Source organism: Hypanus sabinus, chromosome 25, assembly GCF_030144855.1.
Source record: "Hypanus sabinus isolate sHypSab1 chromosome 25, sHypSab1.hap1, whole genome shotgun sequence".
NCBI classification, from domain to species: domain Eukaryota; kingdom Metazoa; phylum Chordata; class Chondrichthyes; order Myliobatiformes; family Dasyatidae; genus Hypanus; species Hypanus sabinus.
This window is the reverse complement of record NC_082730.1, coordinates 47,296,665-47,319,960: the sequence shown is the minus strand read 5'-3', so window position 1 is coordinate 47,319,960 and position 23,296 is coordinate 47,296,665. Positions and strand designations below refer to the sequence as shown.

Sequence of the window (23,296 nt, the reverse complement as noted above, 5' to 3'; positions counted from 1 at the left end):
ACTTTCAAGTCAAGAGGAAATTGGTCACAACTGCATTTAGCTATAGAAGTGACCCAGCTTCTGGTTACTTGCCACTTTAATTCACCATTCCCCCCTCCAACCTTTCTGTCTGTGGCCTCCTGTGGTGTTACAAGTACCAGCACAAAACTGTCACAGCTTTCAGGACTTAATATTGAAATCTCCAACTTTAAGAAATTCACTATATAGACTGTATATCTCTGTATTGATAGATCATAGTTGTCGGACATCATTTGGCTTAATTTTTCGTTCTCTTCCTGGTAGCTTACTGGACTTCTCTTTCCCACTTCTGATGCAAGGTCCTGGACCTGAAACGTTAACTGTTCCTCTTTCCACAAATGCTGCATTTTCAGCACATACTTTTGATTCGCAGTATAGTCTTCAATAGGTTAAGAGGGCTATTTTAGAAATAATAGCATGCCTGTCTGGACAGGAAGTTAGATGATTAGCAGATTAATGAAATTAAAGCAAAACAAGGGAGAATATCACTAACAAAATAAGTTTGGAGATGACATGGGTAGAGTCAAATATGGACAAAAGGCTAACTAATTCAAGGTCAGAACAGAAGTAAGACAGAGGAGGAAAATGGATCAAGAAAGAGCACAAAAGCAGTAGATTTGACATTCTTTGAGGCAGGTCTAAAAAAATGGTACAAGATTGATGGAATATGAACCTTGTAAGGAGTCTACATAATTTTTTGAGGAATGGTTTTAGAGTGCAAGCTGCAATGAACCCTCACTGAGGTCTGAAGTGTAATATATTACAGGTTAACCTGATTAATTTGCTTACAGTTTGCTTATAGTTTAGCATGTTTAACTCATTTTTGCAATTAAAATGCTTTTTCCCCAAACTATATTGCCAATTATCTCAAAAGTGAAATTACTTAGCAGAAATTACTTCTGTTACAACACAACTAGGTAAGAAGATGTTGGTGGTGATCTGTGAACTTTGAACTTCAACTTACACTATTTTTCTCCACAAATGCTATTTGACTTGATGAATATTCGCAGCAATCTGTTTGTTATTCACAATCCCAGCATCTTCAGCCTCTTTTGCTTTGATGAAAACTTCTGCAGTTCCCATGCATGCACACAGTGATTTGGCAACACCTGTTTATTTAATTAATATATTATTGAGCTAAAGTGCAGAATTGGCACTGTATCGGCCCTAGTCATCCTCTGAGCTGCGCTGCCCAGCAACCCCCAAATTAACCCTGGCCTAATCATGGGACAATTTACAATGACCAATTAACCTACCAACTGATATGTCTTTGGAATGTGAGAGGAAACTAGAGCACCCATCTCACACAAATGTATAATTAGATGTGGAAAAAGAAAACCAACTGTTGGAGACTTTGTACATATACCAAGCAGCCTCACGGAATTGATTCATTTCAGGCATCCAATCCATAGATTTTGAAAGGACTTCAATGCTGTCTATACAATCCAAATGATATTTTCTTTTCAACTGCCACAGAAAGCAAATATTTAAAGAGATATTCAGGAGGATTCATAAGTACAACATCAAGTCTGCGTGGAAAAAAAATGTTTCTTTTGGGCAAGAGTGAAGGCAAGTAAGCAGTAACCAGTCAAAAGGGAGGTTTAGAGCATTGTCAAGGCAAGAAAGTCCAACACATCGATACGGCCCAATATCATAGGACATTTCTGCCAGACCTCAATGGTATTGCACTGACAGTTGAAGAAACATAATGGTGGGGAAAGAAACGTGTGAACTTGTAGTGTATATTCATATACTAAAGCTAGTTTGTGACACCTCCAATGACAAGAGTAAGGACAGCTTTAAGCTGTATTGTAGATAATGGTCAAAAAAGATTGTCTTTGCATCACAAAGAAAGAGGAACTACACACAGAGAGAAAGAGGTTCACTGATTTACACCAGTTCTAATTAGGCAAACCATTCACATTGGTCTCTGCCACAAATTCCTATTGAGTATTCTTGGACCTAACCCTCCAATTTTTACATCAGAATGTCACAACAGACATCCCTTTATTCCAGCATATCTGTGGCATTGAAATCTAGGATACAAACAGAATGCCAGAGCACATATATTAGCAAGTTATATTGGTCTTTCTTGGGTGAGGAATGGATTCCTTTTCCACAGACATCCATAAATTGATTTTGTTCTTCAGTCCAGAAACACACAAATATGATTTGATATGGTAACTATACCTCCAGTATTGTAACGAACAGCATCAAAAGCACACAAGACCGGTAGGAAATAACAATTATTTAAAGTGCTGAGAGAGCATTCCCAGGAACAAATGTATGCATGTTCAGCAGACTTTTGAATTTAATAACACTTATGGGAGCTTGTCCATAATTTGGGTGTTCTTCACCTGGGGCTAGCCTGCAAAACAATGGATAAAAATACTGAATATGCAATATAGAAGCTGCTGGCAATAGCAGATGATTTTCCTGTAAAGGCAGTAGAGAAGGTGAAGATGATACAGAAGAATACTATATTCAAGTGTACACAGGTTTTCTTCTCCTTAGGGAGTCCTTTGAGGACCAAATGCTACCACTCCAGTTCTGAGGTGGTTTATAAAGCTTTTGTGGGAACTAGAAACTCTTCCACAGATGGGGCAGGAGGCGTTAAACAGGACAGAAAGGCGAGCAATCTGTACAATGCTGTGCTCCTTCCACTATATACACAAGGCTTTTGCACCCTCTTCACTTTAAGTGGATATGATCCATGGGTTTCAAGTAGTTAGTGGTGACATTACATTTGTTCAAGGTGTCATTGAGAATATAATGGGATCCTTTTTTTCTGTCCACCTGATAATCTTTAAAAATTAGTTCAGTGCGTGTTATCATAGACTCAGTAACAGTTAAAATTAACAAAAACTCAATTAAACTGCAGGGAGTGTGGAGAAGGAGGCATGTCTGACAGGCAAAACCTAGAAGACCATGAGTATAGCCTGCAAACAGGGCTCTGGTTCAATGAACGAATGGGTGCAGGTAGAAAGTGAGAACACAGACAAAAGGATGAGTAAATTGCAAAATGCAGAGCAGGAAGACATTCCCACCAGGCCAAGCTGAGCTTGTCTTCAACCAAAGGGAAAAATTATGAACAGGCTGAGCAAATATAACGATAATGTCGCAATCTTGGTACCAGCAGTAACAGCAATTTTTGTGTCAGTTGTGAATATGTGAATTAAACCTCCTACCTTCATGTCCATGTCACCAGTGGTTACAGGAAACAATCAGGACCTCAGTAAACACGAGGAAATCTGCAGATGCTGGAAATTCAAGCAACACACACAAAATGCTGGTGGAATGCAACAGTCCTTCTAGGTGAGGCGACACTTCACCTGTGAGTCGGCTGGTGTGATATACTGTGCCTGGTGCTCCCGGTGTGGCCTTCTATATATTGGTGAGACCCGTCGCAGACTGGGAAACCGTTTCACTGAACTCCTACGCTCTGTCCACCAGAGGAAGCAGGATCTCCCAGTGACCACACAGTTTAATTCCACGTTCCATTCCCATTCTGATATGTCTATCCATGGCCTCCTCTACTGCCAAGATGAAGCCACACTCAGGTTGGAGGAACAACACCTTATATTCCGTCCGGGTAGCCTCCAACCTAATGGCATGAACACTGATTTCTCTAACTTTCATTAATGCCCCTCCTCCCCTTCTTACCCCATCCCTAATTTTAATTTTTTTTCTCTCTCTCTTTCCCTCTCACAACAACTCCTTGCCTGTTCTCCATCTTTCTCTGGTGCTCCCCTTCCCATTTCTTTCTTCCAAAGCCTTCCATCCTATGATACTCCCCCTTCTCCAACATTGCATCTCCTTTGCCAATCAACTTCCCAGTTCTTAGCTTCATCCCTCCTCCTCCTGTCTTTTCCTATCATTTCGGGTCTCCCACTCACATTTTCAAATCTCTTACTATCTCTTTTCCCATTAGTCTTGATGAAGGGTCTCGACCGAAACGTCGACTGTACTTCTTTCTATAGAGGCCTGCTGCGTTCCACCAGCATTTTGTGTGTGTTCCTAGGACCTCAATATCAATCTTTATAGTAACTACTAGTCACAGAACTCCAACCTCAAAGTCAACCATCACTTTTTGCCTGTTATAATCATATCAAACTTGAATCCTTAACTTGCCTTGGATACCAAAAGCATCAACATGGATGACGTCATCCATACTGCTCTGTACTTTGTTACTTCAAGTAATTTGTTTGAATTTGCAAAAAAGGTTCTCCCACTAACAAAGCTATGTTGACTATCACTGATCAATCTCTGCTCACATCTCATTAGGCTCTGGGTATTTATCCATCCACGTCTGCTAAAACATATTCATAGATGTATTCCAAAAACAAAGAAATACTTAAATGGCAGAATAGTACAACCGTGGCTGACAAGGTAAGTCAAAGCTAATGTAAAAGCATAAGAGGGCATACAAAGCAAAAATTAGTGGGAAGATGGAGGATTGAGAAGAAACCTACAGAGAGCAACTAAAAGAATCATTAGGCAGGAAAAGATGAAATAAGAAAGCAAGCCAGTAAACAACAACAAAGTGGATAGTAAAAGCTTTTTCAAGTATGTAAAACACTAAGAGAGAGATGAGAGTGGATATAAGAAAGCTAGAAAATGAGGCCTGAGAAATAATAACGGGGGCCAAGGAGATGGTAAATGAACTGAGTATTTTGCGTCAGTCTTCACAGTGGAAGACACTAGCAGGGTGTCAGATGTTGAAGGGTGTTAAGGAAGAGAATTGAGTGCAGTTACTACAATAAGGGAGAAGGTGCTTTAAAACCTGAAAGACCTCAATGTACAGAAGTCACCCAGCCAGATTAACTGCACCATAGAGTTCTGAAAGACGTAGCAGTAAAGATTGTGGAAGCATTAGTAATGATCTTTCAAAAATCATTGGACTCTGGCAAGGTGCCAGGACAGGATAATTGCAAATGTCCCTCCACTCTTTAAGAAAAGAGGAAGGAAGCAGAAAGTCGTTGGGAAGATGTTGGAGTCAACATAAGAAATCGGACCAGCAGTAGGGCATCTGGCCCGTCGAGCCTGCTCCGCCATTCAATAAAATCATGGCTGATTTGGCCATGGACTCATCTCCACCTGCTGCCTTTTCCCCCATTATCCTTAATTCCCCTACTGTGCAAAACTCTATTCAACCTTGTCTTAAATATATTTATTGACGTAGCTTCCACTGCTTCAATGGGTAGAGGATTCCACACATTCATCACCCCCGGGAAAAGCAGTTCCTCCTCATCTCTGGCCTAAATCTACTCCCCCGAATCTTAAGGCTAAGTCCCCAAGTTCTAGTCTTACAACTAGAAACAACTTTCCTGTCTCCATCTTATCTTTCCATTTCATAATTTTATGCTTCTATAATACCTCCTTTCATTCTTCTGAATTCTAGTGAGTACATTCCCAGTCCCTTGCTCACTCACTTAACCTATCTATATCTCTCTGCAGACTCTCCGTACTTTCTGCACAATTTGCTTTTCCACTCAATTTAGTATCATCGGCAAACTTACATTACACTCGGTCCCCTCTTCCAGATCGTTAATGTACATCGTGAACAGTTGCGGGCCCAGCACTGACCCCTGCAGCACACTGCTCACCACTGATTGTCAGCCAGAGTAACACCCATGTATCCCTACTCTCTGCTTTCTATTAATTAACCAATCATCTATCCATGCTAATACATCACCCCAACTCTATGCAGCTTTATCTTATAGACAAGTCTTTTATGCAGCACTTTATTGAATACCTTCTGGAAATCCAAGTAAATAATGTTCATCTGTTCCCCTCTATCCATTGTGCCCATTATATCCTCAAAGAACTCCAGTAAGTTTGTCACACAGGACCTGCCTTTGCTGAATCCATGCTGCATCTGCCTGATGGATCCATTTCTTTCTAGATGGCTTGCTATTTCTTCTTTAATGATAGCTCCAAACTTTCTCCCAATGACAAATATTAAACTACATGGCCTACAGTTACCTGCTTTTTGCCTACATTCCTTTTTGAACAGTGGCGTGACATTTGCTGTCTTCTAATCCACTGGGACCTGCCCAAAGTCCAGAGAATTTTGGTAAATTATCACCAAACCGTCTACTATAACTTCAGCCATTTCATTCAGTACCCTGGGATGCATTCCATCAGGACCAGGGGATTTGTCTATCTTCAGGCCCATAAGTTTGCTCAGCACTACCTCTTTAGTGATAGCTATTGTATCGAGGTCCTCACCTCCCATTACATCCATAACACCTCTCTTTGGCATGTTAGACGTGTCCTCCACTGTGAAGACAGAGACAAAATACTCATCCAAAGCCTCGGCCATTTCCTCATTACCCAATATCAATTCCCCCATCTCTTCCTCTAGGAGACCTACGTTCACTTTAGCCATGCTTTTATGCTTTATATAATTATAAAAACGTTTACTATCTTTCTTCTCTTTCTTTATTGCTCGCTTTGTGGTTCTTTGGTGCTTTTTAAAGTCTTTCCAATCTTCCTGTTTCCCACTACTCTTGGCAACTTTGTACACAAGCTTTTAGTTTGATGCCTTCTTTTATTTCCTTAGTTATCCAAGACTGACTCTCCCCACCTCTACTGTTCTTGCTTTTAACTGGAATGTACTTTTGTTGAGCAGCATGAAAAATCTATTTGAAAGTCTTTCACTGTTCCTCAACCATCCAACCATATAGCCTGTGTTCCCAGTCAATTGTTAAGGATGAGGTTATGGAGTACTTGGTGATACAGGACATTAGGACAGAGTCAGCATGGCTTTCTTAAGAGAAAATCTTGTCTGAAGAACCAGTTGGAATTCTTTGAGAAAATTACATGTAGGATAGATAAAGGGGATGCAGTAGATGTTGTATATCTGGACTTTCACAAGCTCCACACATGAGGCTGCTTACCAAGTTAAGAGCACATGGCATTACAGGAATGTTACTGTCTTGGTTAGAGCATTGGCTGATTGGTAGAAGGCAGACAGTGGGAATAAAAGGATCCTTTACTGGTTGGCTGCCAGTGAGTAGTGGTGTTCTGCAGGGGTTGGTGTTGGGAACCGCTTCTTTTTCTGCTGTATATCAATGTTATAGATGATGGAATAGATGGCTTTGTTGCCAAGTCTGCAAAGAGGAAATTTGGTGGAGGGGCAGGGAGTGTTAGGCAAACAAGGACTTAAAATAGATTACAAGAATGGCAGGAGAGTGGCAAGTGAAATACAATGTTGGAAAATGCATGGTCATACACTTTGGTAGAAGAAATAAATGTGCAGACTATTTTCTAAACAGAGAGAAAATCCTAAAATCTGAGATGCAAAAGGACTTGGGAGTCCTTGTGCAGAACACCCTAAAGGTTAACATGCAGCTTAAGTCGGTGGTGAGGAAGGCAAATGCAGTGTTAACATTCATTTCAAGAGGTCTAGAATACAAGAGCAGGGATGTAATGCTAAGGCTTTATAAGGCACTGGTGTCGCCTCACCTTGAGTATTGGGAACAGTTTTGGACTCCTCATCTAAGAAAAGATGTGCTGGCATTGGAGAGGGCTCACAGGATGTTCACAAAGATTATTCTGGGAATACAAGGATGTTTGATGGCTCTGGGTTTGTACTCACTGGAATTTAGAAGGATGAGGGGAGGATCTCATTCAAACCTTTTTAATGTTGAAATTCCTAGACAGAGTCGATGTGGAAAGTATGTTTCCAATGGTGGGGGGGAGTCTAGGACAAGAGGATACAGCCTCAGGATACAGGAGCGTCCATTTAAAACAGAGATGCACAGAAATTTCTTTCACCAGAGGGCGGTGAATTTGTTACCACAGGCAGCCGTGGAAGCTAGGTTGTTAGGTGTACTTAAGGCAGAGATTGATCAGTTGTTGATTGGACAGAGGGAGAAGGCTGCGGAGTGGGTTGAGGAGGGGAAAAAAGGACCTGCCACAATTGAATGGTAGAGCAGACTTGATTGGCCAAATGGCCCAAGTCTACTCCTATGTCTTATGGTCTTACAGTAGCATGCAAAAATTTGGGCACCACTGGTCAAAATTTCTGTTACTGTGAATAGTTAAGTGAGTAGAAGATGAACTGATCTCCAAAAGTCATAAAGTTAAATATGAAACATTCTTTTCAACATTTTAAGCAAGATTAGTGTATTATTTTTGGTTTGTACAATTTGAGAGTGAAAGAAAGGAAAGAAGCACCATGCAAAAGTTTGTGAACCCCAAAAGATTTGAGCTTTCAGATAACTTTTACCAAGGCCTCAGACCTTAATTAGTTTGTTAGGGCCATGGCTTATTCACAGTCATTGTTAGGAAAGGCCAGGTGATGCAAATTTCAAAGTTTTATAAATACCCTGACTCCTCAAACCTTGTCCCAACAATCAGCAGCCATGGGCTCCTCTAAGCAGCTGCCTAGCACTCTGAAAATTAAAATAAATGATGCCACAAAACAGGAGAAGGCTATAAGAAGATAGCAAAGCATTTTCAGGCAGCCGTTTCCTCAGTTCGTAATGTCATTAGGAAATGGCAGTTAACAGGAACAGTGGAGTTGAGGTCTGCAAGACCAAGAAAACTTTCTGAGAGAACTGCTTGTAGGATTGCTAGAAAGGCAAATCAAAACCCCTGTTTGACTGCAAAAGACCTTCAGGAAGATTTAGCAGACTCTGGAGTGGTGGTGCACTGTTCTACTGTGCAGTGACACCTGCACAAATATGACCTTCATGGAAGAGTCATCGGAAGAAAACCTTTCCTGCGTCCTCACCACAGCATCAGAAGTTTACAAAGGAACATCTAAACAAGCCTGATGCATTTTGAAAACAAGTCCTGTGGACTGATGAAATTAAAATAGAACTTTTTGGCCGCAATGAGCAAAGGTATGTTTGGAGAAAAAAGGGTGCAGAACTTCATGAAAAGAACACCTCTCCAACTGTTAAACATGGGGGTAGATCGATCATGCTTTGGGCTTGTGTTGCAGCTGGTGACACGGGGAACATTTCACTGGTAGAGGGAAGAATTAATTGAATTAAATACCAGCGAATTCTGGAAGCAAACATCATCCGTAAAAAAGCTGAAGATGAAAAGAGGATGGTTTCTACAACAGGATAATGATCCTAAAGACACCTCAAAATCCACAATGGACTAGCTCAAAAGGTGCAAGCTGAAGATTTAGCCATGGCCCTCACAGTCCCCTGACCTAAACATCATCGAAAATTTGTGGATAGACCTCAAATGAGCAGTGCATGCAAGACGGCCCAAAAATCTCACAGAACTAAAAGCCTTTTGCAAGGAAGAATAGGAGAAAATCCCCCAAACAGGAAGCGAAATACTCTTAGCAAAGGGGTGTTACTAAGTACACACCATGCAGGGTGCCCAAACTTTTGCTTCAAGCCCTTTTCCTTTTTTGTTATTTTGAAACTGTAAAAGATGGAAATAAAATAGTAATCTTGCCTAAAATATTAAAGAAATGTGTCATCTTTAACTTTATGCCTTTTGGAAATCAGGTCATCTTTTACTCACTTAGCTAGTAACAGAAATTTTAACCAGGGATGCCCAAACTTTTGCATACCATTGTATATATACACGTTAATATGTTCTATATTATTCCAATTGCTCCTTTTGGGAATCTGCAATTACAGCATCTTTCTCCTTATTAAACACAGATATGACCTATTCATTAAGAGCACACCCCTTGCACATATTATGTTCCCAAGAGGCCTAATACATCGATTATCTCCTTGCTCTTAATGCACTTCTGCAATAGAAACATAGAAAATCTACAGCACATTACAGACCCCCAATGTTGTGCTGACCATGTATCCTACGTAAGCTGCCTGCAATTCCCCTACCGCATAGCTCTCCATTTTTCTAAGCTCCATGTACCTATCAAAGAGTCTCTTAAAAGACCCTAATGTATCATCCATCTCTACTACCTTCACTGGCAGTCCATTCACTATGGACCCATCACTATGTGGAAAAACTTACCTCTGACATCTCCTTTGTACCTACTTCCAAGCACATTAAAACTGTGCCCCCTCGTATTAGCCATTGCAGCACTGGGAAAAAGCCTCTGTCTATCCAGATGATCAAAGCCTCTCAATATCTTATATTCCTGTATCAGGTCACCTCTCATCCTCTGATATTCTGAGATTGTTAGTGTTAGCATTCACTTTGAGAGGATCAGTATATAAAAGCAAGGATATTATGCTGAGGTTTTATAAAGCGCTGGTTAGACCACACGGAGTATTCTGAGCAGTTTTGGACCCTTATCTAAGGAACAATGAGCTGGTTTTAGAGCAGGTACAGAGGAGATCCAGGGAACAAAAGCCTCATCTTATGAAGAACATTTGATGAGTCTGGGCTTGTACTCACTAGAGTTTAGAAAAATGAGGGTATTATTATTATTGAAACCTATCAAATAATGAAAGACTTAGATAGAGTGGATGTGGAGAGGATGTTTCCTGAGTGGGGGAGTCTAGGACCAGAGGACACAGATAGAGTGGATGTGGAGAGGATGTTTCCTGAGTGGGGGAGTCTAGGACTGAAGGGCACAACCTCAGAATAAAGGGGTGACCATTTAGATTGGAGGAGGAATTTCTTTAGCCAGAGGGCGGTGAATCTGTGGAATTCATTACCATGGAGCCCACGTCATTGGATATATTTATAGAGAAAGTTGTTAGATTCTTGATTAGTCAGGGCATCAAAGGTTACAAGCAGATGGCAGGAGAATGGGGTTGAGAGGGAGAATAAATCAGCCATGATAGGATGGCAGAACAGACTCGGTGGGCCAAGTGGCCTAATTTTGCACCCATATCTTATGGTCAATAGTGTTACAGTCTTGATTTTAAATGCCTGTGATATTTTGTAACTTCTCTTTGCCCTCAATCTTTTTACTGTGTTATAATGCTTATATGCAGACCAAGAACCTCAGGTAAACCACACAAATTGAAATCTCCATATTCTCCTCAGTTTAGTCAGTATAGTACACACTATATGTTACTGTCCTCCAGGTGAGGAATCTATGAAGATTTATACATTACGTGAGGATATTTGTGAAAGATCACAGACCACAGTAATCACTCAGAGACATCTGGAATATCCATAGGATTAGGTTTGTGGGAAGCAACCTTAAAGGTGTCGAGAACTAAAATAAATAACTTTGTAAAAAATATCACAGAGCAATACCCATACTTCACTCACCAATAGAAGTTCCAGTCTTCATCAGTAGATGTCTGAATCCAACCTCTCTTCTCAAAATTATTTACGAGTACTGACTTCTCAATGTCTGTTGCCCATTTTACTTTTCCGGCCATAACTTCGAGGTGAAATTGTACTAGTCAATCACTGAAATAGAAAATACCGCAAAGCATGAACAAGCAGTTCCATAATGCACCTCACCCAACTGGCAAAATCCTCACGGCCTGACACAGCGGGAACGAATACGCATGTGCACCAATTGGTAACGTATGCGTGAGTGAAAGGATTTATGGGAGCTGTAGTTCTCGTGGGCCTCCCACTACATCCCATGATGCAGCGAACGCTTGGTAAAGGTAAGGAGACGGAGCTTGGATTTGCTGAAGGCTTCTTGCGCTGAAAGGCGGAGCACTCGACGAGAGCGTAACCTTTAAGGTGAGATTTATTATCGAACGGAATTTCAAACAGATGGGTACCCAGATAATTTTATAGAGAAGAGCTCTGTTATTGGATGAGGACGTGGGTTTCGAGGAAAGGGAGGGTGTTGTGGATTCAGCCTTCAGAGTGGAGAAGGCCGTTATAAAATATTGAGGACTTCAGAGAACAAGTGCACATGCACCTCTACACACCGACGTGTTCGGGAAGACTTTTTTTTTTGCTCTCTGCTCCTTTACAACCCATCTTTACAACCTGCTTTACAACTTCAATCTTCTTGCCTTCGTGCATCCGTAACAACTCAACCTCCATCCTTCAACCTATCCAGGATCTTCCCTATCGTCCCCATAAGTAATCTGGTCTGGCATCACGGGTCTTTTCACCAAAGGTGACCACCTTTGATTTTTCAGGACTTTCAACACCAAGTTAGCAAACAGTGATGATTCAACCCTGGAAGCCGTGGATAAGAACTGGTAATGTTTCTACTCTTAAATTGGAGGGGGAGGGAGGACCCTAGTTGTTGTTCTTGAGGGATTTAAATGTAAACCTTGGTGACTTCAATGTCAGGACTGTTATGATGCAAACATCAGGTTTGGTAAAGGGGAGTAGGAAATGCTAATTTTCCTTATGACAAAATGCTTGCAGCACAGTCTTGTCTAATTAAAGAGTTAAGCACAAAACCTTTGTGGTGTCAGCTCCAATGCCATTGTCTGAGCAAGAAACTGAGGACAGTGGAAAATATTTCTTTTGAGAAGTTAACCAGGAGTATTAACTTTAAATAATAGGTGGAAGTATTAGAAGGGAATTGATGAGAGACTTTTTATTTGAGAAGTTGTTGTGGGTTTTGAACTTCTTAAAGATAGGCTAATGATAAACAGAATCCAAGCCACTTAAACAAAATGGACAGACTCTTAAGGTTTCAGTTGTGAAATGTGGAGAATTATTTTGGCTTTTGCACATATATTGTGTATAAGAAATGTGCAAATAATTATCAGGAATGTGACATTTCATTAAGGACATTCATTTACAGTTTAGAAATAATATTCAGACTCACTAGAACCATTTCACAAAACACTGAGTCCTGTGAGGTATGGAGCTTAACCCCTGTTTCTGATACCTTCTCACAGATAATTTAATTCTTTATAACTCATGTTTCACTTATGAAAATACTAACTTTTCTCTCCTGTCCAAACATCCTTCTCTCCCTGCTTCACACCCCCAATTATCTGATCATCTCTCCCCATTCCAATGTTTGTCATCCAGCAAACACTATTTGCCCACATCTTATTTCTTGCTCTTACAAGTAGAGAATAGATGATAAGTTATCTCTGGGCTACAGGCACCAGGCAGGTAGTATATGTGACATAGCTTTGACCCAAGTGGAGGTTGTGATGATGTTTAGGTTTCCCAATGAATAAGCCATGCAAATAGCAATTTATTGCCTGCAATTTTCCAATTTTTGATCAGTTGTCAAAGATTTTTGTGAACCAAGGTGTTTTTTTGTTTGGAGATGTTACCCAAGGACACTTTGCCTAGAAGATGTGGATGTAGGTTTTCCCAGCCGAAAGGATAATAAACAAACAGAACAGTATAGCACAAGAGTAGACTATTCATCTCACAATGTTGTACTGAATCAGCTAAAAAACAAATCAAAAAACACACAAACACTAATCCCTCCTGCCGACACGATGTCCATATCTCTCCATCTTCCTTGCATCAATGTGCTGATCCAAACGTCTCTTAAAAGCCTCAGTGTACTTACCTCTACCACCACACCAGGCAACGCACCACTCTCTGAGTAAAAAAAAACTTGCCTGTCACATGCCCTTTGAACCCACACCTTCTCGCCTTCAGTGCATGCCCTCTGGTTTTAGACATTTCAACCGTCAAATGTACTCCCTGTCTACATTATCTATGCCTCTTATAATCTTCTAACGTCTATCAGATCTCCCCTCGGCCTCCCACTCTAGAGAAAACAACCAAAGTTTATCCAGCCTCTCACAATAAGGCAAGCACTCTAAACCAGGCAGCACCCTGGTAAACCCTTTCTGTACCCTCTCCAATGTCTCAACATCCTTCCTATAGTGGGGCAACCAGACCTCTCTGAAATATTCTGGATGTGGCCTAACCAGATTTTTATAAAGTTTCACATAACCTCTTGACTTTAGAACTCAATGCCTCAACTAATGAAAGCTAGCATTCCATAAGCTACCTTAATCTGAATTGTCTTTATTTCTTACATTCTTCACATGCATGAGGAATCTTTATGTTGTGTCTTCATCGGAATGTGCAATGTATAGTAATTTATAATAAATAGCATATACAAAAGGGCAGTCAATATAGCTTAGAAGTACAATTTTTTCAGTGTGAATTAATCCGATGGCCTGGTGGAAGAAGCTGTCCTGGAGCTGGTTGGTCCTGGCTCTTATGCTATGGTACCATTTCCAGATGGTAGCAGCTGGAGCATTTGTGGTTGGGGTGACTCAGGTCCTCAATGATCCTTCAGACCCTTTTTATACACCTGTCTCTGAAATGTCCTGGACAGTGGGAGGTTCACATTGAAAGGTGTGCTGGGCTCTCCAGACCACTCTGCAGAATCCTGCAATTGAGGAAAGTACAGTGATGCAGCCAGTCAGGATGGTCTCAATTGTGCCCCTGTAGAAATTCCTTAGGATTTGGCGACTCATGCCAAACTTCAACTGTCTGAGGTGAACTGTCTGGCTTTTCACACCAGAAAGCTGTTATGTACAGACCACATGAGATCCTCAGTGATGTGTATGTAGAGGAACTTGAAATTGTTCACCCTCTTAATCCCAAATCCATTGATGTCAATAAGGGTTTGCCTGTCTCCATTCCTCCTCAGTCCACAACCAGCTCCTTTGTTTTTGTGACATTGAGAGAGAGGTTTTTTTGACACCACTGTGTAGGGTGATGACTTCTGTAGGCTGCCTCATTATTATTTGAGGTTAGGCCAATCGGTGTATCATCAGCAAATTAGATTGGAGCTATGGGTGGCGACACAGTCATGGGTATACAGAGAGTAAATGAGGGGGCTTAGGGCACAGCCCTGAGGGTCTTTAACATTGAGGGGCAGAGGGTGAGGGAGCTCAATCTTACCACCTGCCGGTGTTCTGACAGAAAATCCGGGATCCAGCTGTGCAAGGCAGGGTGAAGGCCAAAGTCTCTGAGATTCTTGTCACCCTATTGATCCGTGTAGCCACCTTCCGGAAGCTATGAACTGTATCCCAAGGCCTGACTGCTCAGCAATGCTGTTAAGGATCTTGCCCTTAACAGTGTATTGTCTCCTTGTAATTGCCCTACCAAGTTGCAACACCCCACATTTATCTGGCTTAAAATCCAACTGCCATTTCTGTTCCCATAACTGATCTATATTGTGCTGTATTCTTTGCCAGTCTTCTACACTATCCACAATTCCACCAATCTTGCTATCATCTGCAAATTTACTAACCCACCCATTTATATTTACATCCAGGTTAATTATATACATCACAAATAGCAGAGGTCCCTGCAAAACACCACTGATTACAGACCTCCAGCTTGGAAAAGTCCCTTTAACAACAACCTTCTGTTTCTATGCACAAGCCAGTTCTGAATCCAAACAGACAACTTGCCATCACCCCATGGATCTTAATCTCCTGGATTAGCCTCCCATGTGGGACTTCGTCAAATGCCCTACTAAAATCCACGTAGAGAACAATGCTCTATCCTCATTAATCTCTTTGTCACCTTATCAAAAAACTCAGAATCAAGTTGTAAGACATGACCTATGACCTGCCATACACAAAGCCATGTTGGCTGTCCCTAATTTTCCAATGATTTTCAAATGCTCATATATCCTATCCCCAAGAATTTTCTCCAACAATTACTCTGCAACTGACATGAGACTCACCGGTATATAGTTTCCAGGTTTTTCCTTATTCTCTTCTTAAATAGAGGAACAACGTTGGCCACTTGCCAGTCCTCTGGGACCTCGCCTGTGCCTAGAGAGGGCATGAAGCTATTGGTCAATGTCGTCTCTTGCCTCCCTTCAATAACCTCAGCAAGGACCTGGTCCCACTGTAATTTGCCTGTTGCCACAATAAGTGTACAGCAGACACATTCTCAATGGCTCTTCACTTGGCTTTAGATCACCCAGTCAATACAAACACCTCCGTCAGGATTCTGTTCGTTAACTATAGCTTGGTTGTGACATCTTCATTCCCACTGTCCTGATCGATAAGTTAAAGAAATTAGGCCTCTGTACCTCCCTCTGCAACTGGATCCTCGATTTCCGTTAGAAAGACCACAGTCTGTGTGGATTGGTGATAATGTATTCTCCTCGTTGACGATCAACTCTGGTGCACTCTGGGGTGTGTGCTTAGCCCACTGCTCTACTCTCTAAATACCCAAATGTGTGGCTAGGTATAGCTCAAATGCCATCTATAAATTTGCTGATGATGCAACCATTGTTGTTAGAATTTCAGATGGAGATGAGAGGACAAACAGAAGTGATATATACCTGCTAGTTGATTGGTGTCACAGGAAAACCTTGCACTCAATATCAATACGACAAAACAGCTGATTGTAGACTTCAGGAAGTGTAAGAACACGGACTAATCATAGAGGGATCAGAAGTGGAGAGTGAGCAATTTCAAGTTCCGAGTGTCAACATCTCTGAGGATCTAACCTGGACCCAACATATCGATGCAACTATAAAGAAGACAAGACAAGAAGGAGAGAGGGACCCTTGTATTTAAAGCAGTTCCCAACAGATGCTGGCAATGGAGGAGAAATTGTAGGTGTGCCAGGGAACTGTAACACAATAACAAGCGAAAATACAGGACAGAAAATGTACAGGACGTAAATATTCTCTTCAGCCCGTTTCATAACTATATACTCACTGCATGAGGCCTCTTATGTCATTGGTGCCAAAATGCACCATGAGCTCTGGCTGTTCAGCCTCCCACTTGAGAATATCTTGCAGCTGCTCTGATATATCCTGGACCCTAACAACCTGGAGACAACACACCATCCTGGTGTCTCTTTTGCAGCCACAGAATCTCTTCTCTGTTCCTGAACTATCAGGTCCCCTATAGCTACTGCTCTGCCTGACTTCTCCTTAGAGTTGGCCACAGTGCTGCCAGCCTGGCTGTTGCTCCCGTGCCCTGATGGGTCATTACTTCTCCCCTCCCCCCCCCCCCCCACCACTAGTATCCAAAGAGGTATATTTGTTGCTGAGGGGAATGGCCATAGGGAAACCCTGCACTGACTTCCTAATCCCTTGCTTCTCTGGGTGGTCACCCATTCACTGTCTGACTGAAGCCTGTACTCTGGAGGTGACCACCTCCGAAAGTTTCAGCTCTAATATCTTCAGCCTCCTGACTGATCCTAAGTACCTCCAACTCCAGCTCCAACACCTTGACCCGGTCAGTCAAGTATTGAAGTTGGGTGTACTTCCTATTGGTGTATTCATCAGGGTAACAGTCAGGTCTCCAGAATTACCACATCTGACAAGACAAACTCCTGCATTTTAAAAAGTACTTTGGTGTGTATTAAGCTTCCTGTTGCCGTAGGATTCACAAGCATGATTAGCTCTAAAATCTGAGTGGATGGTCCTGCTGAGGACCCTCACAATGACCAGCTGATTTTTCTACTAATTTTATACCTTCCTTGATTTAAAAAGAAACTGAGAGCCTTGGAAACAACAAAGGCAATAAACAAAGGTGCAGAAAATATCCCTTTTCTGTGGTTGAAAACTTGATTATAGATGGTAAGAAAGACTTGCCCTCCAGAACAAATTGTGGCACTAGCTAAGTTGTTCCAATACATTTGTAACACCTCCTTGACAGTAGGAAAATTGGCTACACATTTATTGTCCATAGAAAACAGAATATCTAATCTGACCATTGATTGCCCAATTAGTCTTCTCTCAAATTAAGATTTGTTCTATCAGTTTGACACCTGTTCATCACTAACATACTCATCAGTGCAAAGTTTGGGTTTTGCTCAGCCCAATTTCCATTTAAGCCTTGGCACAAATGTGGACCTAATACCTACACTCTAATCATAATGCTGAAAGAGTGATTGTCTTTGAAGCAGCATTTGACTAGTTGTGGAGTGGAGTGGACTTTGGACCATTGTAAAATGATGCTGGAGAAGTAGTAATGGAAACAAAGAATTGGCAGGTGATCTGTATAGTTGTTTTGTATCAGTCTTCAGTATTGACAACACTGGTAACATGCCAGAAATTCAAATGTGCTGGGGGACAGAAGTTTGTGTACTAGCTTTTACTTAAGGAGAAGGTGCTTAAGAAGCTAAAAAGTCTGAAGGTGTATAAGTCGACCACAGTACTTCTGAAAGAAGTAGCCAGAGAGATTGTATTGAGGTATTAGTAGTGGTCTTTCAAGAATCACAAGAGTCAAAAGTGGTTGCAGAGGGTTGGAAAATCACTCACTCTTTATTCAGCAAGGGAGGCAGAAGAAAGGAAATTCTCGGCCAGTTAGCCTGGCTTCAGTGGCTACAAAAATGTTGAATCCATTATTGAATCAGAATCATAGTTAGTATCACTAGCATATATCTTGAAGTGTGTTAGCAGTACAATATGGGAGGCAGGGATCTTGGAATAGGCCAGGCTCAACTATCTAAACACCATAGTGGGGAATAACCTATTAGAACATAAACCGATTATAGACTTCCAAAATATAAAAATGGGTCAGAATAGGATGAGGAACATCAGTAATAGACTAAGTATGGTCTATATAAATGAATAAAGTATTAAGAATAGCTGGGTTTGTTTGCAAGACTGTACAAGTATATAATAGTAATAACTGAAACCTGGTTGTTATCAAAGGATAATGAATATACATTATTAAAACATATACTAACTACACTTCAGGAAGCTAGATAAGATTGTAAAGGTGGAGGAGTAGCCATTACATAAGAGATAATTTAAACATGAGGCTGCTTCTGATGGGAAATGAATCGAGACCTAGTGAAGATATCTAGGTGAGAAATAAAAGCAGTGAGGTTAAAGGAATAACATTGGGTGTATGTTATAGATGCCCCTAATGCTGATAATGATTTTAGTAAACAATTCTCTCAGAATATTAAAAAAAAAACAAGTTATGGGGAATATTGAGTGGGAGAACTCAGTGACTACTGGATTACAGGAATGTGAATTCTTTGAGTTATTGAATGATTGTTTTTGACCCAACACGATGGGAGGCCTGTCCAGATTTGATATTCTGTAACAATCAGGATAGAATTTTAAGTATGTAAGTTGTTGAGCCTCAGGAACAAGCGATCATAACATTGTTGGTCTCAAAGTTTTTGGGGGAATATATTAGTAAAAACCAAAGCCACTAAATTGAATTACAGAAGGGTAAAGTTTGTGTAGATGAGGCTAAGACTTCAGAAGGTAAACTGGAAAGAACTGTTTAACATTGAGTCAGTTGAGGAACAACGGGGTCAATAACCCAAGGTCGGGAAAAGCAATAAAAAAAATATATCAACTACATGGATGAATAAAGATATACATAAAGATATTGAAGAAAAGACAGCTATGTAAGGAATTCAGAAAAAATGGAAAATACATTAACTGTAGGGTATATGAAAATATGAGAGCGATGGTCAAGAGGGAAATTCCAAGATTGTCTAAAGGCAGGTTGAAAAGGATATTGCTGATAATGCTAAGACTGACCCTGAGATTTTTTCAATACTTTAGTAATAAAAGAAAAGTCAGAGGAAGTCAAGTGTATTAGGAATAATAGTGGGTTGATAAACTACATAAAGGACATAGTGGATACACTTCACTCATATTTTATTGATGTATTTGCTTGTGAAGATGATAACAAAATGCCAGTAAGTGTAAGGTTCATTTAAGTGAGCTCCTGCTTCCAAAGAAAATGCTGAAAGTTAATAAATATCCAGGGCCAGACAATATGTATCCAAGAGTACTTAAAGAGGTCTGTGATTATGTTATACAAACCCCTAACAGGTATTTTTCAAAAGTCAGAAGACTGGTCAAATCCCTAAGGATGGGAAATAGGGTAACGTTATCCTGGTGTATAAGAAGGGGGAACCACACGTACCCTGGTAACTTTGACCAGTAAGCTTACTGTGTATAATGGAAACATTAAATAAGAATGAGATGGAAAGCAGCTGATAGGAACAGGCATGTTAGCAGAAAGCCAGCATTGTTTCAGAAGGGGAAATCATGTTTTACTAATATACTGGAGTTCTATGTAGAGACAACTAAAAGTTATGATAACAATAGAACAGTTAATATAAATCACTTGGACTTTCAGAAGGCTTTGACAAAATACCCCACGAGGTCAATAAATCAGTTTACAGGTGGTAGGAACTGAGGGCAAGGTGTGCAAATAGGTGCAGAATTGGCTCAAAAATAAAAAACAACGAGTTATGGTGAGAGGGTGATTTTCACACCTAGAAACTGTTAAAAGTGGGGTTTTGCTGTTTTAAAATTTATGTTAATTTGGATAAGCACATAACAAATAAACTAGGAAAGTTTGCTGATGACACAAAATTAAGGGGGGTGGCTGATAACTTTCAGGCAGCAGAATCAATACAGTTAGATCTAAACAATTCCAGATGTGGGTAGATAAATGGTAGATGAAATTTAATATAAGTAAATGTAAAGTATTATATATACAAAATAGAAATATTAGATATAACTATACATTGAGGGGTGGGGTCTTGAGTGAGAAAGTGCACTGTATGAGAAGGATTTGGGCATCCTGGTAGACTCATCACTATCAACATCTAGACAATGCACAGAAGTGACTAGGAAGGCTAATAGAATGTTGGGTTATATAATACACTCAGTGGAGTTCTAGTCTAGAGATGTGCTCCTTTAAGCTGTATAATGCCACACCTTGAATACTGTGTACAAATTTAGGCTTCATATTCTGAGGGATGTGACGGCATTGGAGAGAGTCCAGAGAAGGACAACTGGACTCATTCTAGGTCTGCAGGGTATGAGTTATAAAGAAAGATTGTAAGAATTAAATCTTTTTAGCCTAAGTAGACATAGGGTGAGAAGAGACAAGATAGAAGTGTTCAAAATCATTAAAGGTATAGGTAGATGCCAGCTTAATCTGTCAATGAGGTCACACGGCCATAGGGAGAGACTGGATAAGGGGAGATTTTGAACTAACATCAGGAAGTATCTCTTTACACAGCGAGGTACAAACTACCTAGTTGTATAGTTGAGAGTAGTACCTTGGAGACTTTCAATTCTAAACTTTTGACAGTTATTTGTCCAGAATATGTGAACAGGAATTTAGCAAGCTTTGTTGGTCCAGAGGCCTATTCTGTCAATAACTTTATAATGTTCTAATATAATACATATAATAGAAAATAAACAGTGAATTACAGTTCAATAAAGATGAGCTTTTGAGGTACTTGGAGGCACACAATAAAATAGGCCGAAGTTAGTATGGTTTCCTTATGGAAAAATCTTGCCTGACAAATCTGTTGGAATTCTTTGAGGGAATAACATGGCAGTAAAGATGAAAATCAGTAGATCTTGTTTGCTTGGATTTTCAGAAGGTCTTTGATAAGGCTACTATGCAAAATTGATGCCCTTGGTATTACAGGAAAGACACTGGCATGGATACAAGATTGGCTGACAGGCAGAAGGCAAAGTGTAGGGGGTACGTTTCTGTTTGGCTGCTGGTAACTAGTGGTGTTCCACAGGGGTTGGATCCTCTACTTTTCACATAATGTTATTAATATGGAGACTTAGCTTTGTGGATAAGTCTGCAAATGATACAAAGATGGGTGGAAGAACAGGTAGTGTTGAGGAAGCAGGAGCTCTGCAGAAGGACTTGAACAGGTTGAGAGAATGGGCAAAGAAGTGGCAGATGGAAAACTGTGGGAAAGTAGATGGCCTCTCATAGAAGGAATAAAGGCAAAGACTATTGTGTACAGTTCTGGTCACCGAATTATAGGAAAGATGTCAACAAAATAGAGAGAGTACAGAGGAGATTTACTAGAATGTTACCTGGGTTTCAGCACCTAAGTTACAGAGAAAGGTTGAACAAGTTAGCTCTTTATTCTTTGGAGTGTAGAAGGTTGAAGAGGGACTTGATAGAGGTATTTAAAATTATGAGGGGGATAGATAGTTGACATGAATAGGCTTTTTCCATTGAGAGTAGGGGAGATTCAAACAAAAGGACATGAGTTGAAAGTTTAGGGGTAATACGAGGGGGAACTTCTTTACTCAGAGTGGTAGCTATGTGGAATGAGCTTCCAGTAGAAGTGGTAGAGGCAGGTTTGATATTGTCACTTTAAAATAAAAATGGATAGATACATGGACAAGAAAGGAATGGAGGGTTATGGGTTGAGTGCAGGTCGGTAGGACTAGGTGAGAGTTAGCGTTCCGCACGGACTAGAAGCGCCGAGATGGCCTGTTTCCGTGCTGTAATTGTTATATGTTATATCTGTTCAACTATTTTCTAAATGGAGCAAATTCAGCAATTAGAGGTGCAAAGGGACTTGGGAGTCCTAGTGCACGATTCCCTGAAGATTAACTTGTATGTTGAGTCAGTAGTAAGGAAGATTTAATGCAATGTACAGTGGCATGCAAAAGTTTGGGCACCCTGGTTTAAAATTTGTTGCTGTGAAAAGTGAGTAGAAGATGAACTGATCTCCAAAAGTCATAAAGTTAAAGATGAAACATTCTTTTCAACATTTTAAGCAAGATTAGTAAATTATTTTTGTTTTGGTCTGGAAGACCAAGAAAACTTTCTGAGAGAACTGCTCATAGGATTGCAAGAAAGGCAAATCAAACCCCCGTTTAACTGCAAGAAACCTTCAGGAAGATTTAGCAGACTCTGGAGTGGTGGTGCACTGTTCTACTGTATAGCGACACATGCACAAATATGACCTTCATGAGTCATCAGAAGAAAACCTTCCCTGCGCCCTCACCACAAAATTTAGCATCAGAACTTTGCAAGGGAACATCCAAACAAGCCTGATGCATTTTGGAAACAAGTCCTGTGGACTGATGAAGTTAAAATAGAACTTTTTGGCCGCAATGAGCAAAGGCATGTTTAGAGAAAAAAGGGTGCAGAATTCATGAAAAGAACACCTCTCCAGCTGTTAAACATGGGGGTGGATCAATCATGCTTTGGGCTTGTGTTGCAGCCAGTGACACAGGGAACATTTCACTGGTAGAGGGAAGAATGAATTCAATTAAGTACCAGCAAATTCTGGAAGCAAACATGACACCGTTTGTGGGGGGGAAAAAAAAGCTGAAGATGAAAAGAGGATAGCTTCTACAACAGGATAATGATTCTAAAGACACCTCAAAATCCACAATGGACTACAAGAAGCGCAAGATGAAGGTTTTGCCATGGTCCTCACAGTCCCCCGACCTAAACATCATTGAAAATCTGTGGATAGACCTAAAAAGAGCAGTGCATGCAAGATGGCCCAAGAATCTCTCAGAACTAAAAGCCTTTTGCAAGGAAGAATGGGAGAAGTTGCCCAAATAAGAATTGAAAGTGGCTTAGCTGGCTACAGAAAGCGTTTACAAGCTGTGACACTTGCCAAAAGGGATGTTACTATTTGCTTTGGGCCCTTTTCCTTCTTTGTTATTTTGAAACTGTAAAAGACAGAAATAAAAATGTAATCTTGCTTAAAGTAT

At 40.6% G+C, this 23,296-nt stretch overlaps 2 protein-coding genes across 4 annotated transcripts in view; one reads left to right on the top strand and one right to left on the bottom strand.

Annotated features, from left to right (window-relative positions):
* Window positions 1–11,411, bottom strand: part of LOC132381215 (polyglutamylase complex subunit TTLL1-like) — a 34,331-nt gene extending 22,920 nt beyond the window's left edge. Inside the window, exon 1 of the mRNA XM_059950543.1 lies at window positions 11,197–11,411. Within this exon, the coding sequence (XP_059806526.1) occupies window positions 11,197–11,309 (113 nt within the window). The 5' untranslated portion in view covers window positions 11,310–11,411. The remainder of the gene's footprint in view (window positions 1–11,196) is intronic.
* Window positions 11,412–11,527: 116 nt separating this feature from the next.
* Window positions 11,528–23,296, top strand: part of LOC132381214 (bcl-2 homologous antagonist/killer-like) — a 106,982-nt gene continuing 95,213 nt past the window's right edge. The window contains exons 1-2 of one of the 3 annotated variants that reach the window (XM_059950542.1): window positions 11,552–11,625; window positions 12,036–12,098. The gene's annotated coding sequence lies outside the window, so the exon portion shown is untranslated. Of the gene's footprint in view, window positions 11,626–12,035; window positions 12,099–23,296 lie in introns of all 3 variants that reach the window. The other 2 variants (XM_059950538.1, XM_059950541.1) reach the window with 2 other exon arrangements.